We start from the raw sequence: 16,650 nt of genomic DNA, 5'->3' as shown, positions 1-16,650 counted from the left end.
ACTTCCTTAAATTAAGGGATATGAAAACTGTTTTAAAACTTTCGTTTAAAACTTTCTGAGTCATTCGTCAAGTTCCTTCAGGAACTTCAGGTTCCTTCAGAAACTTCGAGTTTCTTCATAATACCTTCCAAAACTTTTGTTTCTTAAGTTCGTACACTGAGTAACTAAGAATATAGAGTTGTGAGGACATCTTGAAAGCTTGCATTCATCATCAAGTCTTCCAAACTCTGTTGTTCCCACTCCGGAACATGTATTTGTGTACCCTGAATCTTTCTGTTCAACCAAGACTCATAAACATCATTAGTTAGAGTTTGTTTTATGTAAGTCAATCATCAAAATATTAAGGTAGTCAATTCAACAGGAGACATGGATAATTTTCTGCCTCAAAAATAAAATGAAAATGAATTTTGTTTTCTAACGTGGATTTTGCGGCGAATTGATTTGCTGATCTGTACTAGTTATCGTCCAATAGAGGAATTTTGTACTTTTTGTCAGCATTTGGGTTTAGCTAATTATCCAGTGTAAATTCATAATTTCTTCAAGAAATTTTTATTAATTTTTAATCCTCCATATATAATTTCAATGGTATGTCTTTTTTCTAGAAAATTTTATAGGATAATCTAGTGATGGAGAAAATAACTTTGTGCACCTAATCATGTAAATTTTGACTAAACATGTTAATTTTATTCTATTATCTTGAATATGGAGTATCATTTTTTTAAGAGAAAATACAAGTTTTCTCAATCAAAGGGGTATGCTCGTCATTTTCAATCAATAAGTTAGATAATATTGTAATTTTGTCTCATAAATAAATGATTTTTGAGCAATAAGAGCAGCTTCAATGAAGAACTTAAGAACGACTTTTCTGGACAGAAAGTTCGGTGAAGAAATCGTACCGGAGCTTTAATGAAGGATGTTGCATCTACCCTTTAGGGTTAACCATGACCCTTATTTCTCCATTGTTTCTTAGGGTTTTCGTTTAATTTGGCGGCAAAGCCGCCGAAAACACGGTGTTGGAAATAGTAGTTCACGAGAAAAAAATCGACAGCTTTAATGGAGATAGAGGTGGGTTGCGGGTTGGGATCTAAGGAAGATGATGAAGTTGATTTGTGGACAAAGATCTAAGGAAGAAGGAGATGAGGGGGAAAAGTAATATATATATATATATATATATATATATATATATATATATATATATATATATATATATATATATATATATATATAATATTAATAAAGTTTGTTTTAATTACAAAATTGTCTTGAGAAACCTTAGTGTTTCTCCTATTGAGAAAGTGGGGCATGCCCTTTTTTAAAAAACCTCAAATTTGCGATCAGGATTGATTTCGGACTTTAAAGTCCTTTGGATTAAGTTTAATGGTACGATATAAATGGTAAATAAAATGTGGCTTATTTATGAACAAAAAAGAACATTATAATGCCTAAATTATTGGAAATGAGATGACAGCACCTACTACTCTACTAAGAATACTACCACCAGTCCACCATAGTAATCGAAGCTGGATGCAAATCAATCCAAAAATTGTGTAGCCATGAACTTAGTCGCCAGTTCAATCCAAGAAAGCAAAAGGAAAATATAAATTTCAGGAAGTAGTAAAAACTTTGTCACATCCCATGATATGAGCCAAAATGATATTCTCATTCGAACCCAAACGCAAGCAAAAAAAGAGAGAAAGAAGGAAATAGTATGAAGTTGTAATAATTGAGATTAGTCTTAAACATGAACTCATCATATGTTGTATCATGTGGGGGTTAGAACTCTATTGGAATCAACAATGGCCAAAGCGTAAAAAACCCACCATTACAACTCTTACATGTACTACAGAATTACAACTTTAGGTTCTCATAATGATATGGGTTAAGTTGTTAATTAGATGGCTAATTTAGAAACTAACCACATATATACAAACTTTTCATTCACAAAGATTCTCGATCTCAGCACGTCAATACATCACAGTATCACACCGCAACAGCTGAGAAAAAACATCTTTTCCCAACGGCCTTCAGGTCAGTTAGTTGCCATCCTTTACCTTCAGAATAACACTCCGCCTACCACCAAAAATAAAGGCAAGAGAGAAATTTGTTATCAATGCTACAAATTATTGTAATCAGCGAAGTTTACTTAAGAAAAGCATGCTTAATTGCTTACCGTGTCCAGGATTTCCTCATTCTCCTGCATCCCACCTATTGCGTAGATAGTGTTTTCAAGAGTCACACAACCCATATATCCTCTGGCATATTTCATCGGTTCCAACATTGTCCATGAACCAACGCGAGGCTCGAAAACTTCAACAGTGGGCACCATTTGAGCTCGATCATACCCACCAATGGCATACCTACACATGAAGCATGCTAATGAGTTTGTCTGTGCATTTGGTGCATGTGACGTTCACACTTTATAAAAACCAATATAAAACAAGTTTTATAGTAGTAAGCATTAGAGTAGAGACTACACTGCAGTTCTTTAATTCTTAGTAGAGCGGTCATGGGAAAGAAATCATTATAACAGCACATTCTGGCCATGAACATGGCAAAACCATCTAAATGGAATTTCCATCCAAAATTTCACATTATAACAGAGATAGAGAATACAGTTTAGATAGAAATTGACAGAAACACTATCTCACATTAACGAATGGGAATCTAGAAAAGTACATTAAGGGAATTGTGATAATTAATTGACCTATTGAAAGAACGACAAACTCTAAATTTCTTGTTTATTGTATTTATACTTCGTAAAACAAGTCTGCTGTAGTCTCTTAGCAACTGCTAATACTAGGCTACATGAGAGAGGTATCTAAGTGATCGTCCTTAAATCCAATTTATATGAATTCCAACGTGTGCAAGTATATTGTACTCGTAATAAGTAATTCAGAGTTCAGAAAGGCAGAATCCTAAAATTACACTCTGTAGCCATTGCTGTTTCACTAGTCTCTTATCCCTCTTACTAGAAAGAGTAGGTGACTGGTGAGTGTAGTGACCATTTTTTAGATTACCAAGTATATCAAAGAAAGGAGGGGGGAGGAGGGTGGGGGAACCTTGATCAACTATCACAAATTCCGAATATGAGAAAGAGTACTTACAACTTTTCATTCAGAACAGTCAGAGAGTGGCATCCTCTTCTTGTGTTCATACTCTTTAATTTAGTCCACGATTGTGCACGAGGATCAAATCTTTCCATGGACCTGCAAAGTGAGTGTTAAATGATTTTCAACCATGACAAAAAATTTAAAGAACAAGCCATTTCAGGAGGAGGTAGACAGAATTTTTTAACAAATATATTACAACAATTACATCTGACAAGGACCTGCAAACAAGAAATACAGGATCATGAATAAACCAGTAATGAGGAGCCACAAAAATAAATTACTTCAGAAAATTCTCTAAGATTTATTTTTAAAAAAAAAGCTCGAAGAAATATGTCAGAATTAATCTACACTGATATAATCCTAGAGCAAAAGGATATAACTCTATCCCCTACCTTCATTGGTAAATGACTTTGAGATTAGATTCATGTCATGGGGAGACCACACAACTCAAACTTTTTTTTTATCAAAATCCTACTTTATAGAGTATTAATCTAAGTTACATGGACTCGGGTACCCATGTCCGACACGGGTATGTGTTCAAGTGTTTGACTAGGCTATTTTGTGAAAAAAAATCCATGATTTTAAACTAAAAGTGAAGTGTCCAAGTGTTGAGGGTCCGACATGGGTACTTGAGGTGAAATGAAGAGTCCATGTAACATAGGTATTAATTGTATAAATGATCTTGGTTAAAAAAGAAAAAATTGCATAAATGATCTAATATCTTAAGTAATAATTGTAGTGTCTCCAATAATATACTGATGATCTTGTCACAACTCATAATAAATCTTGCACTTGCAACATACAATTGGTGGCTTGGTAAATGATTTGACCTAAAAAAAAAACCAATATCTTCTAGACAAATAGTCTTAAAATGCCTTGCTTTTTTTTTTTCATAAAGTGACATATATACCATTTTGAAACACTAACACAGAAACCACCATGAGACTCCTAAATATCACAACAGATTTCAGCAAAAAGAAAAAAAAAAGGTCATTGTGAAGGGACAAGACATTATACATCACACAACCAACAATGGAAACAAGGAATGTAAAGGCATTGTAACTTACCTTAAGTATTCACGACCATCATATCCACCAACAACATAGAGCACGCCATTTAATTGTGCTGCAGCTGGGCCAAACCTCTGAAAGTTCACAAGAATAGAATCACTCTATTGGCTATGACAGAAATTAACACTTTGTTTGGATAGAAGGAAATGGAAGGAAATGGGAAGAGAAAGGGAGGGAGACAAAATCTCTTGTTTGGGTAAATGATTGGGGGAAGGAAGAGGAAGGAGATGGAGGGATCCATTTTCCCTCTCTCTTTGATAAGCATAATCCCTCCAAAACTGGAGAGATTTGGAGGGAAAATGGAGCACACCTCCCCCCTCCCTTTCTTTTCCCTTCCCTTCCTCCTCTTTCCCTCCCCTTCCTTTCCTTCCTTAGTTTCTATCCTAACAAAGCATAACAGATGAAATATTTATTGAGATAGGCCTCCTGTTCCTACAATACCACACTTTGGACAGAAAACACTTGAATAGTTCAACGTGCCTACTGATACTAAAGATTGGGGGAAACCTCTCTTATGCTTCTAGATAAGAACAATGCTTATAAAATTTCAAAATTTTGAGAAAGAACCAAGCCATATTATAAAGGAGAAAAGGCAAAAACGTATACTTAAGCGAAATGCTGATGCTGATCACTCATTCCACAAACTACGCCAGCTAGCAAGTAAAAACTTTGGGACAATTCAGCAAGACTAAAAATAAGTGACAGTTAATTTTCTAGACGAACAAGATATTCAGCTACACAATCAAAATGCAAGAATGGATATTCAAATGTGGTTTTTGCATGTAATTGAACCAGAAAGGATTGCTTACATAAAAGCATATAATCAGAGGTAGAGCAAAAACTTGATAGTAGCAGGATGAACTATGTACATTACCTCTTGCGCCATTGACCTGGTAGGGACCCACTTTCCAACATTCAGATCAAGTAGTTCAACCTCCGAGAAGCAGTCACTAGCATTTCCACCTCCTATAGCATAAATTTTCTCAAAGAAAGAAACTCCTGCCAAACTCCCTTTCTTCTTGTTCAACGAAGGGCAGCTCATCCACTGATCCTTTTCCAGATTATAAGATTCAACTTTAACCATGAAAGTAGAATCAAAATTAATGATGATACATTATAATATTAGCATTAAACAATTGGAGAAAAAGATGGAATGAGTCATATGTACATGATTAGTACCTGTGTCATACCAGGATGTACCATATCCACCACCTAAAATGTATAATGCATTCTTATGTTTCACCACAGAAGCATATGGACGGATAGTATTCATTGGTTCAAGAGATTGCATCACATCTTCACAAGGTAGGTAAAAATCCAAGTCCCGAAGCCAGGAGGAGCCACTAAATCCACCCACTAAAAGTATGGATTGACAGGAATCTTGAGAGGTTCTCTTGAACTGTAGATCCTCAACATGTTCACATGAATGAGAGGTCAGGGCCATACCCAATCCCCGAAAATTTTCCAACTCGTAAACCTTTTTTTTGGTTTCTACCTGCATGTCAATATAGTCACATTCAAACAAAACCGTTAGTTCTTGCACATCATCTGATCAGAAGCTAATGTCCATTATATAAGCGCAGCTGGAAAAGAGGGGGGGGGATATAAGTCGTAAAAAACAGTGGCCAAACAATCTGGAGGACATTTCTCTTAAGTAACATCATGCAAAATAACATCATGCAAAATTATTATTAAGTTTGCAGATAGAGCTTGTGATTTTAAAGATTGCAGTTCATTTTGTATCGTATTAGTTATTCCTGTTTTGGGATCTGTACCCTCGGGCTTTGAATTCAAGACCACTTTTGTGGTTTTTGATAGTTAACCACTTAGCCAAAATATAACAATTATAAGGTGTAAATTACAAACAAAAAAAAAAAAGCAACAAAATTATACTGGAAAATCCCTACCAATTCTTGCTCCAAGCTCTGGATTCTCCGCGTTTGATCCAACTGAAATGCTTTCATCTCCCCAATGGCTTGGATCAACTACACAAAATAGATACTCAAAGGATCAGCAACACTAAAAGATGGAGAGAAATGAGAAGAAACTGATGTTTAAAAAAAACAAAAATAATCAATAAAATAATTATTCTGGCACAAAGTATGATGACCAATAAAAATTGCTTCGATCAATAAAAGCATAAAGTGACAAGTATGGTACCTTGTTAACACCAGTAGGATAATCTGTGTTCAACTCTGAACTGATTTCTTCAATAAAATAATTCACTTCTGATGGAATAGGTGATTCATTAACATAGGTCACTTCTGACACATCAGGAGCTTCTTCAAATTGAGGCACTTCTGTCATAAGAGGAGCTTCATCCACACAAATGGCTTCAGACATAACAGGAGGAGCTTCATCCACGCATATGGCTCCAGACATAACAGGAGGAGCTTCATCAACACAAATGGCTTCAGACATAGCAGGAGAAGCTTCATCCATGCAAATGGCTTCAGCCATACCAGGAGTAGCTTCATCTTCTGACATATTCGAAAAACCTTCACTGTTGGAGTCTTCTTCTTCCTTTTTTGGAGTAGAATCAGACTGAGGTTTAAACAAAGAGCTCCATGATTTCCCTTCAGAGGAAGTATTACCATTTGCCTGCCTCACCGCTACATCATGATCAGCTGCAGCTTCCATTCTTTGTTTATCTTTACCATTTCCCAAGTTGCCATGTTCTTGATGAACCATTGGAGAAATCGCTTGTTTAAACAGAGTACCCCACTTAGCTGTAGTGCGAGGTACTGCTACACTTTGGCTAACTGGAGAAGCTGAGAACAAAGAGATTAACTTATTGGTTTGGACTTTGTCCAACTCAAACCAAAAATGGTTGGGCTCATAGTTTCTGTAATTATTAGCAAGAATAGGCTTGTATTGCTCTTCACAAAGAGGTCGGCATGGCATACGAACCTTCACACGAACCTTATAACAAGCACAAACAAATTTATGTCAACTTTAAAGTAGCTAGAGTTGTCTGGATAGCTTTAACTACAGTAAAGAAACAATTTATATCATGACAAAAGTACCTGTGCAGGAAATGGGGTCTCATCTTCGCCATTTAAGCTCCATGCATATGGATTAATGTTCAATTGACCGGGAGATATTGCCTCAAATATCCCATGAAGTTTTCTGTCACTGTAGTTGAATAGGAATAGAGGCATGCCTGGAGTAACATGTTGCACATACTGAATATGTGCAGAGGGTAAGCCTGTTCAAGAATGCAGCAAATTGCTTGATCAAAAAGACAGATAGTTGAATACTAATAGCAAAGTGCAAATTATGAAAAGAAAAATCAATTTTAATAGGTGGCTAACAAACCAAATAGCTGTTTGATAACGCATTCATTGAAAGTGGCATGTTTGCAACCAAAGATAACCGCAACGAGGTCTTTCTTCGGCAGTCTACGAGCCGACCAGGGATTTTGATTAATCGTATGTTGCGGAGGTGGCTTACTCTGCAACGGTAAAGACTCTGTCTTCCTACCAGCACCCATCCTATCAACCAAGTTAATACATATTCGGTTAAGAAGTTATAGCCAACTCCAATACATATTTACACAATTAAAACAAAACGAAACAAATAATGAAGGAAAAAAGAAGCTTGGTAATGGTAATAAAAGAAAGCAATATAAGTTTCCCAGGATTATAATTCCTAAGCACAAATCATAAATTTATACACATCCTTTTCAGGCATCCAGTAAGGCCGTAACATGATTCTACTGTTAACTTAAAACCGACATTATGTTTTAACAAGTTATCCTAATTTCTCCAGGGAACTGGTAAGATATACAGCATCCACCATTCAGATCATAAGCAGTTAAACACAATTACTGGTTAATAATGTGCTGGGTTCAAACTACCAATGAGAAAAAACAACTTGATGTAACCCTGTAACTCTGTAAACAAAGTAAAACCATCATCACCAACTTTTACTAAACACCCAGAGGTTTCAAATGGCTGGACCTGAATAACTGCATTAAACCTTAAAATTACTACACCCTAAACACACATCTCACAGACATTGTTGTTGACTGCAATTTACCACTAGACAAAACCAGCTGGGTCAGTTCACATAATACTTGAGCAGTTGAGCTAATTATTGGAAAAAAAAAGGTCAATTAATCATTTTGTAACCAAATTCAAATATAGGAGTGAAGAATCTGAAGATATGAGCTAATAATCTTAGTCACCCTAACATACTGCATACTGTGTTTACATATGCAATTTTCTAAACAATGCTGTATAATCAACAACGTGACACCATCTTTCTCATACTCAACCCAATAACAGAAATCGCTCAGCAAAAATTTCAAACCCAAAGAAAATCGTTGCATGCAGCATAATACTCTCTCCATCCATATATAGTACTCATTAATAATTGCACATTCGCACCAAAGATAATTAAGAACATGATTCTACTAAAAGAACCTAAAGTAAAATATCTCTCTTACACTCTATCCATCACACAATTTCAATGGGGCTTTGGGAAATCCAATTGTCAATCATCACAATTTCACATAAAAACATACATTTCTTTCGGACATCCCAAAGTAGCATATGTGACTATTACTGAGACTGGTGGGGTATTTTCTAGACAAGGACCATAAAGTAGAGCAACTTCAATATTGGATGTTCAAAATTACAATTCTCTAACTCAAACGTACAACAATAGCCATTACTCTAATAAATCACAATCCATTCAACATCAAGGCAAAGCTACATCATCCATAATTTAAGCTCAAATTTAGTGTAATTGTATAGTGAAATCATCAATTTAAATCGTTAAAGGTGACAACAACGCTTTAAACATCTATCAAACAAGTAAATTCATCAAATTTAACAACATGAACCTAATAACTTTCCAAAACCCACAACATGTATCCCTAAGCACATCCAATGAAATAAATAAACTAAATTGAAGTATAAATTCACATTATTTTCCACAAATTCATCGTCAAAAATAAATTATTTTCCACAAATTCATCGTCAAAAATAACATAGAAAACAATACAAAATCAAAGTTTTTCAACAAAAACATCAACATTTCCAAACGCTTAATAGTAATAATACTAATAAACATGATAATTCTACAAAAATGCAAACAAACAATGAAAAAACTCATACAAAACAGCATCACATACACAATTTCAGCAGATTAACAAAAAAGAGAATATTTCCAAAAATAACCAAAAAATAAGATCAAAATTATGCCAAAAATGGAAATTAAACCTCAATATTACGACGATCAAAAGCGAATTCACGACGTTTCCAGTAACTTCAAAAGCAAGAGACGAAATTCGGCGGCGTTTAACGGAGAAGTAGTACCGGAATTCTGGAAAGAGGAGAGAGAAATGTGAAGTATGCGTAAGAGAAGTGGAAAAGGTGGTGGTGTAAGTGTGTAACAGTGTTGGGGTTTATGAGGCGCGAAAAAGGAATAGTACGTTGTATAAGGAAATGTACGGGATGAACTGACAAGATATACGAAAGTTTACGGTTTTACCCCTATTTTTGTTGTGTAGCTTTAATGGATTTTGCCATTTGTGATATTGGTTTATACAAAGCTTAGGGTATCCCTTTGATTTTTATGCAATTATTATTGGAATTTTTTTTAATGTACTTTCTTTTAAAATATTGGAGAGTAATTTTTTTTATTATGTTTTTTTTTTTTTTTTTTTTTGAGAAAAATAAATAATCTAGTTTTGACTATTGTTTTAAAAAAGGTAAACTATATACAATGGTAAAATAATATATACTTCTACAACTATGTATGTAAAAAAAATACATAAAAGAATTATGATCGATTCTCTCTTACAAATGAAATTGATCATTGATCATAATCTATAATATATTTTTTTTAGGAAAATAACCATAGATATTTTATTATAATAGCAAGAATAATAAAATCTAAGCTATAATTATATTTTAAAAAAATAATAATATGAAAAATAACAAGAATTTAGGCTACAGTTATATAAACATAGAAATAAAAAGTTCCTTAAAAAAAAGATATTGCCCTCTTATAGTTATATAAGTGGTTTATATATACGTAGTATATATGGTATTTTAGAGCAAGATTAGCGCAGTCTTGTTTTAAAACTTAAATATATTGCCACATCCGCTATTAACTTAAATTTAATTATTTTTTTAATTTAAAATTATGCTAAGACTCCTTAAGACTCAATCAGATTTATCTCTTCATCCCTAAGACTCATTCTAGATTTCTTTAAAAAAATTATTATTTTTTTCCCTTTAACATATTATATTTTAATATTAGAATTCACATTATGCAATATAGATGATGCATAAAAATAAAATATAATGGAATTACATGAAATTAAAAGATTTCAAAATATATGAAAAATAAAAAAAATAAAAAAACACATATTGCATTAAAATAGTTGTAATGTAAAGTAAAATTGACTTATGTAAAATTGATCTGAATTCAAATATCACTTCCCCCAAAACGACTCCAAATATGTTCAACCAAATCATGTTGCAATTAATGATGTCTTCTAGTGAGTCTTGCTGCAACAGGATGCATATATACACTTTGTTTCCAAAAAAAAAAATACAACGTACATTTACCAAAAAAATTTATATAAATCAAATAATTAATGTTTTTAAAAAATAAAAAGTTAATTAATTTTTTTTAATCAAAACACTGTGTTTTGATGTGTATATAGTTAAAAACACAATGTAGAAGTCTTAAGTTGACTTGAGATTTTGTTAAGACCAAGCCACATAAATGCATAAAAAAATAAAAAGTCTTATCTTAAGACCACATAATCAAAAATTGATGATGTCACCTAGAGTCTTAAAACCTAGGGCTAATCTTGCTCTTAAGGAAGAAAAAAAAAGCAATCCATTGCTAATGGTGTTCAAACTGCTGACTAAGGAACTTTGAACTCATTAATTTACCCTAACAACCAAGCTACACAAACAACATGATGATAAATGCATCTCTAAATTAAAAATATCTATATTCCTGAACTTAAAAGCTGAAAGCTGGGCCCTCTTTTTCGGTGGGCCCTGGGTCAGATACGGGTGTGGCTATAGTGCTATACTGGTGAAGGTTGGGGATCTGGAATCAACGAATGTTTTGTGTGATCTTGGGGCTAGTGTTAGCCTTATGCCTCTTTCTATGGCCAAAAGGTTGAATCTTGGGGAGATAAGCCCCACCAAAATGTCAATCCAACTAGCCGATCACTCGGTTAGAGTCTCATTGGTAGTCTTAAATGACATCTCAATTCAAGTGGGAAAAGTTCTTGTGTCATGTGATTTTGCAATGGAGATGAATGAGGACTCCAAAATACCTCTCTTATTGGGTAAGCCCTTTTTGAAAACCGCGGGTGTTAACATTGACATGAAACAAGGGCGACTTACCTTAAATGTTGGGGATGAAAATATCTCTTTCTCATTTCCGAAAATTCAAGTGAGCCCATGGTGAAATAAGCTCATCGGATTGATGTTTTGGTTAATACTTTGAAAGAAGACATGGAGGAATCAAAAGTGCTCTGGTATTGGTCCGGTTAACACCCGAAGTCGCTCATTTGACACACACACACACACACACACATATATATATATATAGTGGTTTTCTCATTTTCTCATTTCTCATTCTAGCAATTCCATATATATATATATATACACACACCTAGGTGAATAATGAGAACTAAGAACCAATCTTAGCTATTGATCGCGCTCTATCCGATGACTTACGTTTCACCCGTTCTCATTAATGGCATTTTTGTAAATTCGCAACATTTCAAACTTTTTTTTTCCAATTTTTAACTTTTAAGGCAATTTCATTTACTTTATGACTGATTTCATTTACTTTTACTAAGTTTTCATTTACTTTTTAGAAATGAAACTGGAAACTACTTTGTAAAGTTGAAATATTATGAAAATGCCATTAATGACACGAGAAGCACATGGACCGTTCGATTAACATGATCCAAGGGCCTAGATTAGTTCATAGTTCTTATTTTAGCCCTGGTTCTCATTATAACTTGATTATATATGTTAGATAATCTCAAACTCCTTAGGTTGGAGTGTTTCTATTGATTCATATATATATGGTTACAAATAAAGACGAGTCCTAATCACGTTAGGAAATCTCAAAAGATATTTACTGAATATTCACAAAGATATATCCTTCTATACAGAATAATTTCTAGAATATTTATCATATTCTATCACACCCCCGCAGTCATAACGGAAGGAGGACGTACGCTGAGACTAGATCTGAATTCCAAAAATAGTTGTCGAGGTAGGCCTTTCGTGAAGATGTCTGCAAACTGATAATGAGATGGAACGTGCAAGACCCGTACATGCCCCAACGCCACCTTTTCTCGAACAAAATGAATGTCCATTTCGATGTGCTTGGTGAGTTGCTGTTGTACGGGATTATGAGATAAATAAATTGCACTGACATTATCACAATAAACAATAGTGGTCTGCCGGAGAGGACAATGTAACTCCAAAATAAGATTACGAAGCCAACATGCCTCGGCAACAACATTTGCGACGCCTCTATATTATGCCTATGCACTTGACTTTGAAAGAGTAGGCTGACGCTTAGAAGACCAGGAAATGAGATTGTCCCCTAGAAAACAACAATAACCCGAGGTCGACCGACGAGTTTCATGACACCCGCCCCAATTTGCATTAGTATAAGCGATCAAGTGCATGGATGATGAAGAATATAAATGTAACCCGTGATCAATGGAGCCCTGAATGTGACGCAGTATGCGTTTCAATGCATCATAATGAGCCTGTCTTAGGTCATGCATGAATAAACAGATTTGCTGAACTGCATAAGCTATGTCAGGGTGAGTAAAAGTGAGGTACTGTAATGCACCTGCAAGACTACGATAGAGTGTTGGATCATGAAATTTAGGTGATGTCTCTGCACTAAGCTTGGATTGAGTATCCACTAGAGTCACCACAGGTTTACAACTAGCCATTTCTGCGAGCTCTAAAATTTCCTGTGCATATATATATTTCTGCTGAGACAAAAACAGATATGAAGGAGTACGAGTAACAGCAATGCCCAGAAAATAATTCAGAGGACCTAAATTAGTCATTGGAAATCCGGTACGCGAGATGATGCGGTCACGTAACAAATCTAAGGATGTAACTAACACAATATCATCAACATATAATAGCAAATATGCCATGTCTTTCTCATGCCGGAAAATGAATAAGGAATTGACACTTTTAGCAATGACAAACCCTATCTGCAAGAAATAGTTAGCCAACCACTGATACCAAGCTCTTGGAGCTTGTTTAAGACCATATAGAGCCTTGCGGAGCCTGCAAACATATCCTAGAAACCTCTTGTCAACAAACCCAGGGAGTTGATGTATATACACACACTCATTTAAATCACCATGCAAAAAGGCATTTTTCACATCAAGTTGGTGAATAGACCACTTACGAGCCATAGCCAAACTCAAAACTGTGCGTATAGTGGCTGGTTTTACAACCGGACTGAAAGTTTCATCACAAACTAAACGAGTTTTGTGTCTTTCAAGATTACCATTAGCATTCAATTTATGACGAAACAACCACATACAATTAACAATGTTCACCCCCGTAGGTCTAGGAACCAAATCCCAAGTCCCCGTTTCAACTAAAGCACTATATTCATCACGCATCGCAGCATTCCAATTTGGGTCTGAAAGGGCTTGTTTGTGATTTTTTGGAAGCGAGGAATAAATAAACACGGTTAAACCAAACTTGGGGTTAGGTTTAAAGATGCCGTGTTTTGATCGTGTTTGCATTTGGGGTGAGAGTGATGGTGGTCGAGTAGGAGATAAGTTCACTTATTTCAGGTCAGATAAGTTCAATTCAGAAAAAATAAGTTTTGATAAGGGTTGCCTAAGTTCAAATTATAACTAAAATAAGTTAAAATAAGTTCAGGTAAGTTAAGATAAGTTCAGATAAATAAAAATCAGGTGAATAAAATACACTCTATAGTGTCACAAAAAAGGGGATAGTATTGTCTTTTTAATAGTTTAGAGAATTCCCCCCAATTTATTACCTGCCCCCTCCCGGGTAATAAAATGTAGGAAATACAAGCTAATTATTCCAAGCCTATTCCCACTTTATATGATAAAATTCCACCAACCAAATATGGGTTTACGAAGACTAGGGATTATTATTCCCATTCCCAACCCATAATCCCACATACCAAACAACCCGAAATAGTTGTACATAAGAGTTGTAGACCTTGTAGTATTCTAGAATGTTCTAGAGTAGTCATGGAGGGAAGTGTGTAGAACCTCCTTGTATGAAGTTCCTTTGGAGGTGGGGACAATCTAGAGAGTAGGAGTCTAAAGCCCTCCATTTGAGGAGGTTAGGAATTCTCTAGAATCCTAGGGTAGGAGCTTGGATGCTTATAAATAGGTCATCCCCATTCATTTGTACATTTATCCAACACCTTCAATTATAAAATTCTCTCAATTAATTAAAATCTTCTTTGAAATCTCTTGTGAGCATTACTTAGCCAAATTCGTAGCACACTTAGTCTAGTAAAACAAGGGGAGTCCTGACTAGGAATGGAATTTAAGGTTGATGTCAATTTTAGGGCTTTAAGTCTAATTTGTCAAATCAATTCCGTCGTAATCGGCAATACTCAATATTATTAATTATTTAGTATTCTTTATGAGTTCAAAATCAATATACCGTAAGAATAACAAATTATATTAAATTCTAGCTGGAAAATACTAACAAACCACTCCATATATTAGAATTTTGATCTTTTTTCTTGTGACCAAGCCAAGTTCATTAACACTCCTACAATATTGAACAAATAACGCATTAAACGCAAAAAAATAAAAAAATAAAAAATAAAAAAAAAATAAAAAAAAATAAAAAAAATAAACCTAAAATAATTAGAAAAAAATTACTATGTATAAAAAATTCAAAAAGATGATGATAAGAAAAAGGAAAAAAATTGAGGCTATCTACGAAAAAGGGAGAATTGAATATGTCAAGAAATTAAAAAGAGTTTCATGTAAGAATATTATGAAAATTCCATTTTATAACATTGCTTGCATGTCGTTGGGTCATTATTTTCAAGATGTTAAGCGCACTCTATGAGAAATTGATTTGGTAAAGAACTTTATATTTGATGTAAAAATATAAAATTATGACAAGGTTTGATAATTAGTTTTTTATACGAATTATTGATTGACTACTATGTAATTAGATAATTTGATTAAACAATTTTTAAGCCAATTATTTTTCTAATATGTCAAAAGATGATGAAATGACGTTATTCAAGTAATTTATGAGTTTTAAGTATAAATGATAGCTTATACACAGTCTGTGTGTATAATGGGCCTAAAAGCTAGTTTATATAATTAACCTAAATTATTAAATAAGAGTTAATTGAAAAAAAAATGACAAATTTGTTTGAAAAGGTCTTTTAAGTTGGTCTTATTGCATAATTTTAGACTTCGTACTATTAATATATTAAATATCATCTCTCTTACAGAGCTCAACAGATTTCAACTTTTCGCCAAATGCCGTGCCACGTAGGTAAAAACTAATTATTAGTATGACATGTAAGATAAAAATGTTGGATAGTTTTAGATAGATTTTGTAAGGAAAAAAAGAAGTTAGTTTAGAGTTTAATCTAATATATATATATATATATATATATATATATATATATATATATATATATATATATATATATAAATATATATATAGGCATTTTTGGAGAGCATTCAGAGCGCCACGTAAAAAAATATACTTATTTCGACCAATAAGAAGAAAGATTTGTATTTTATTTTTGAATTAAAAAATTATGTCGCCACCTAGATAAAAGTAACGAATTAGATTTGATATATCTAAAATTTTAATGCCACGTAGATTATAATCCACGAATTAGATTATTTTAGAAAAAAAATAAAGGAAAAATATAGGAAAAGATAAATTTATTAATTCAATACTACGAGTATAAGAAATCAAAAAAAAATATACTAAAAAATATTTAAATGATAAACGCTTATAATAAAGTGTGATACCTATCATTATAAGATAAATTTTGATAGTATTTATGATAAGAAATACAAATTGTTCGTTAATTATAATTAAATTAAAATTTGTGATACCTACCATTATAAAGTTGACACATCATACAACACAAACAAAATTTCGTATCAATAAAAAACCCCATCAAGTGAATTTTGTGTTAGTAATTTTGTGCTAATTTTTGGTCATCAATGGGTGGGTAATTTTTAGCTTAATTTTTAAAATCCTATGTTTAAATTAGTATTTCTAATTATTACTTACATTGTATTAATTTGGGATACTCAACGATAATATGCTTATGTTTTATTTACTAAATGTTTTTTTACATGCAGATCTAACACATCATACGATACAAATAAAATTCGTATCAATACAAAACCCCATCAAGCGAATTTTGTGTTAGTTTTAGGTCATCAATGTCCGGGT

General features: G+C 33.5%; 2 protein-coding genes across 2 annotated transcripts; both read right to left on the bottom strand.

Moving 5' to 3' along the window:
- Positions 1 to 1,696: 1,696 nt before the first annotated feature.
- On the bottom strand, positions 1,697 to 9,990 carry LOC110699352 (ring canal kelch homolog). Its single transcript, XM_021876874.1, has 11 exons — positions 9,409 to 9,990; positions 7,499 to 7,674; positions 7,207 to 7,388; positions 6,341 to 7,102; positions 6,088 to 6,165; positions 5,360 to 5,675; positions 5,055 to 5,254; positions 4,178 to 4,254; positions 3,105 to 3,206; positions 2,171 to 2,357; positions 1,697 to 2,070 (listed from the first exon to the last, which is right to left on the bottom strand). The coding sequence occupies exons 2-11, from the start codon at positions 7,671 to 7,673 to the stop codon at positions 1,981 to 1,983; spliced, it is 2,169 nt and encodes a 722-aa protein (XP_021732566.1). The 5' UTR covers position 7,674; positions 9,409 to 9,990; the 3' UTR covers positions 1,697 to 1,980.
- Positions 9,991 to 12,722: 2,732 nt separating this feature from the next.
- Positions 12,723 to 13,838, bottom strand: LOC110699435 (uncharacterized mitochondrial protein AtMg00810-like). Its single transcript, XM_021876947.1, has one exon. It carries the CDS (start codon positions 13,836 to 13,838, stop codon positions 12,723 to 12,725), a length of 1,116 nt encoding a protein of 371 aa, XP_021732639.1.
- Between the last annotated feature and the right edge of the window lie 2,812 nt (positions 13,839 to 16,650).

Source organism: Chenopodium quinoa, unplaced genomic scaffold, assembly GCF_001683475.1.
Source record: "Chenopodium quinoa cultivar QQ74 unplaced genomic scaffold, ASM168347v1, whole genome shotgun sequence".
In the NCBI taxonomy this organism is placed as follows: Eukaryota; Viridiplantae; Streptophyta; class Magnoliopsida; order Caryophyllales; family Amaranthaceae; genus Chenopodium; species Chenopodium quinoa.
This window is presented reverse-complemented; position numbering and strand designations above follow the sequence as displayed.

Coding starts and splice junctions, on each gene's coding strand:
- LOC110699435 (XM_021876947.1), bottom strand. CDS start 13,838: ATGCGTGATGAATATAGTGCTTTAGTTGAAACGGGGACTTGGGATTTG.
- LOC110699352 (XM_021876874.1), bottom strand. CDS start 7,673: ATGGGTGCTGGTAGGAAGACAGAGTCTTTACCGTTGCAGAGTAAGCCA. Junction 5,255..5,359: donor TACATCCTGGTATGACACAG/GTACTAATCATG, acceptor TCATGGTTAAAG/TTGAATCTTATAATCTGGAA. Junction 4,255..5,054: donor CCAGGTCAATGGCGCAAGAG/GTAATGTACATA, acceptor GTGAACTTTCAG/AGGTTTGGCCCAGCTGCAGC.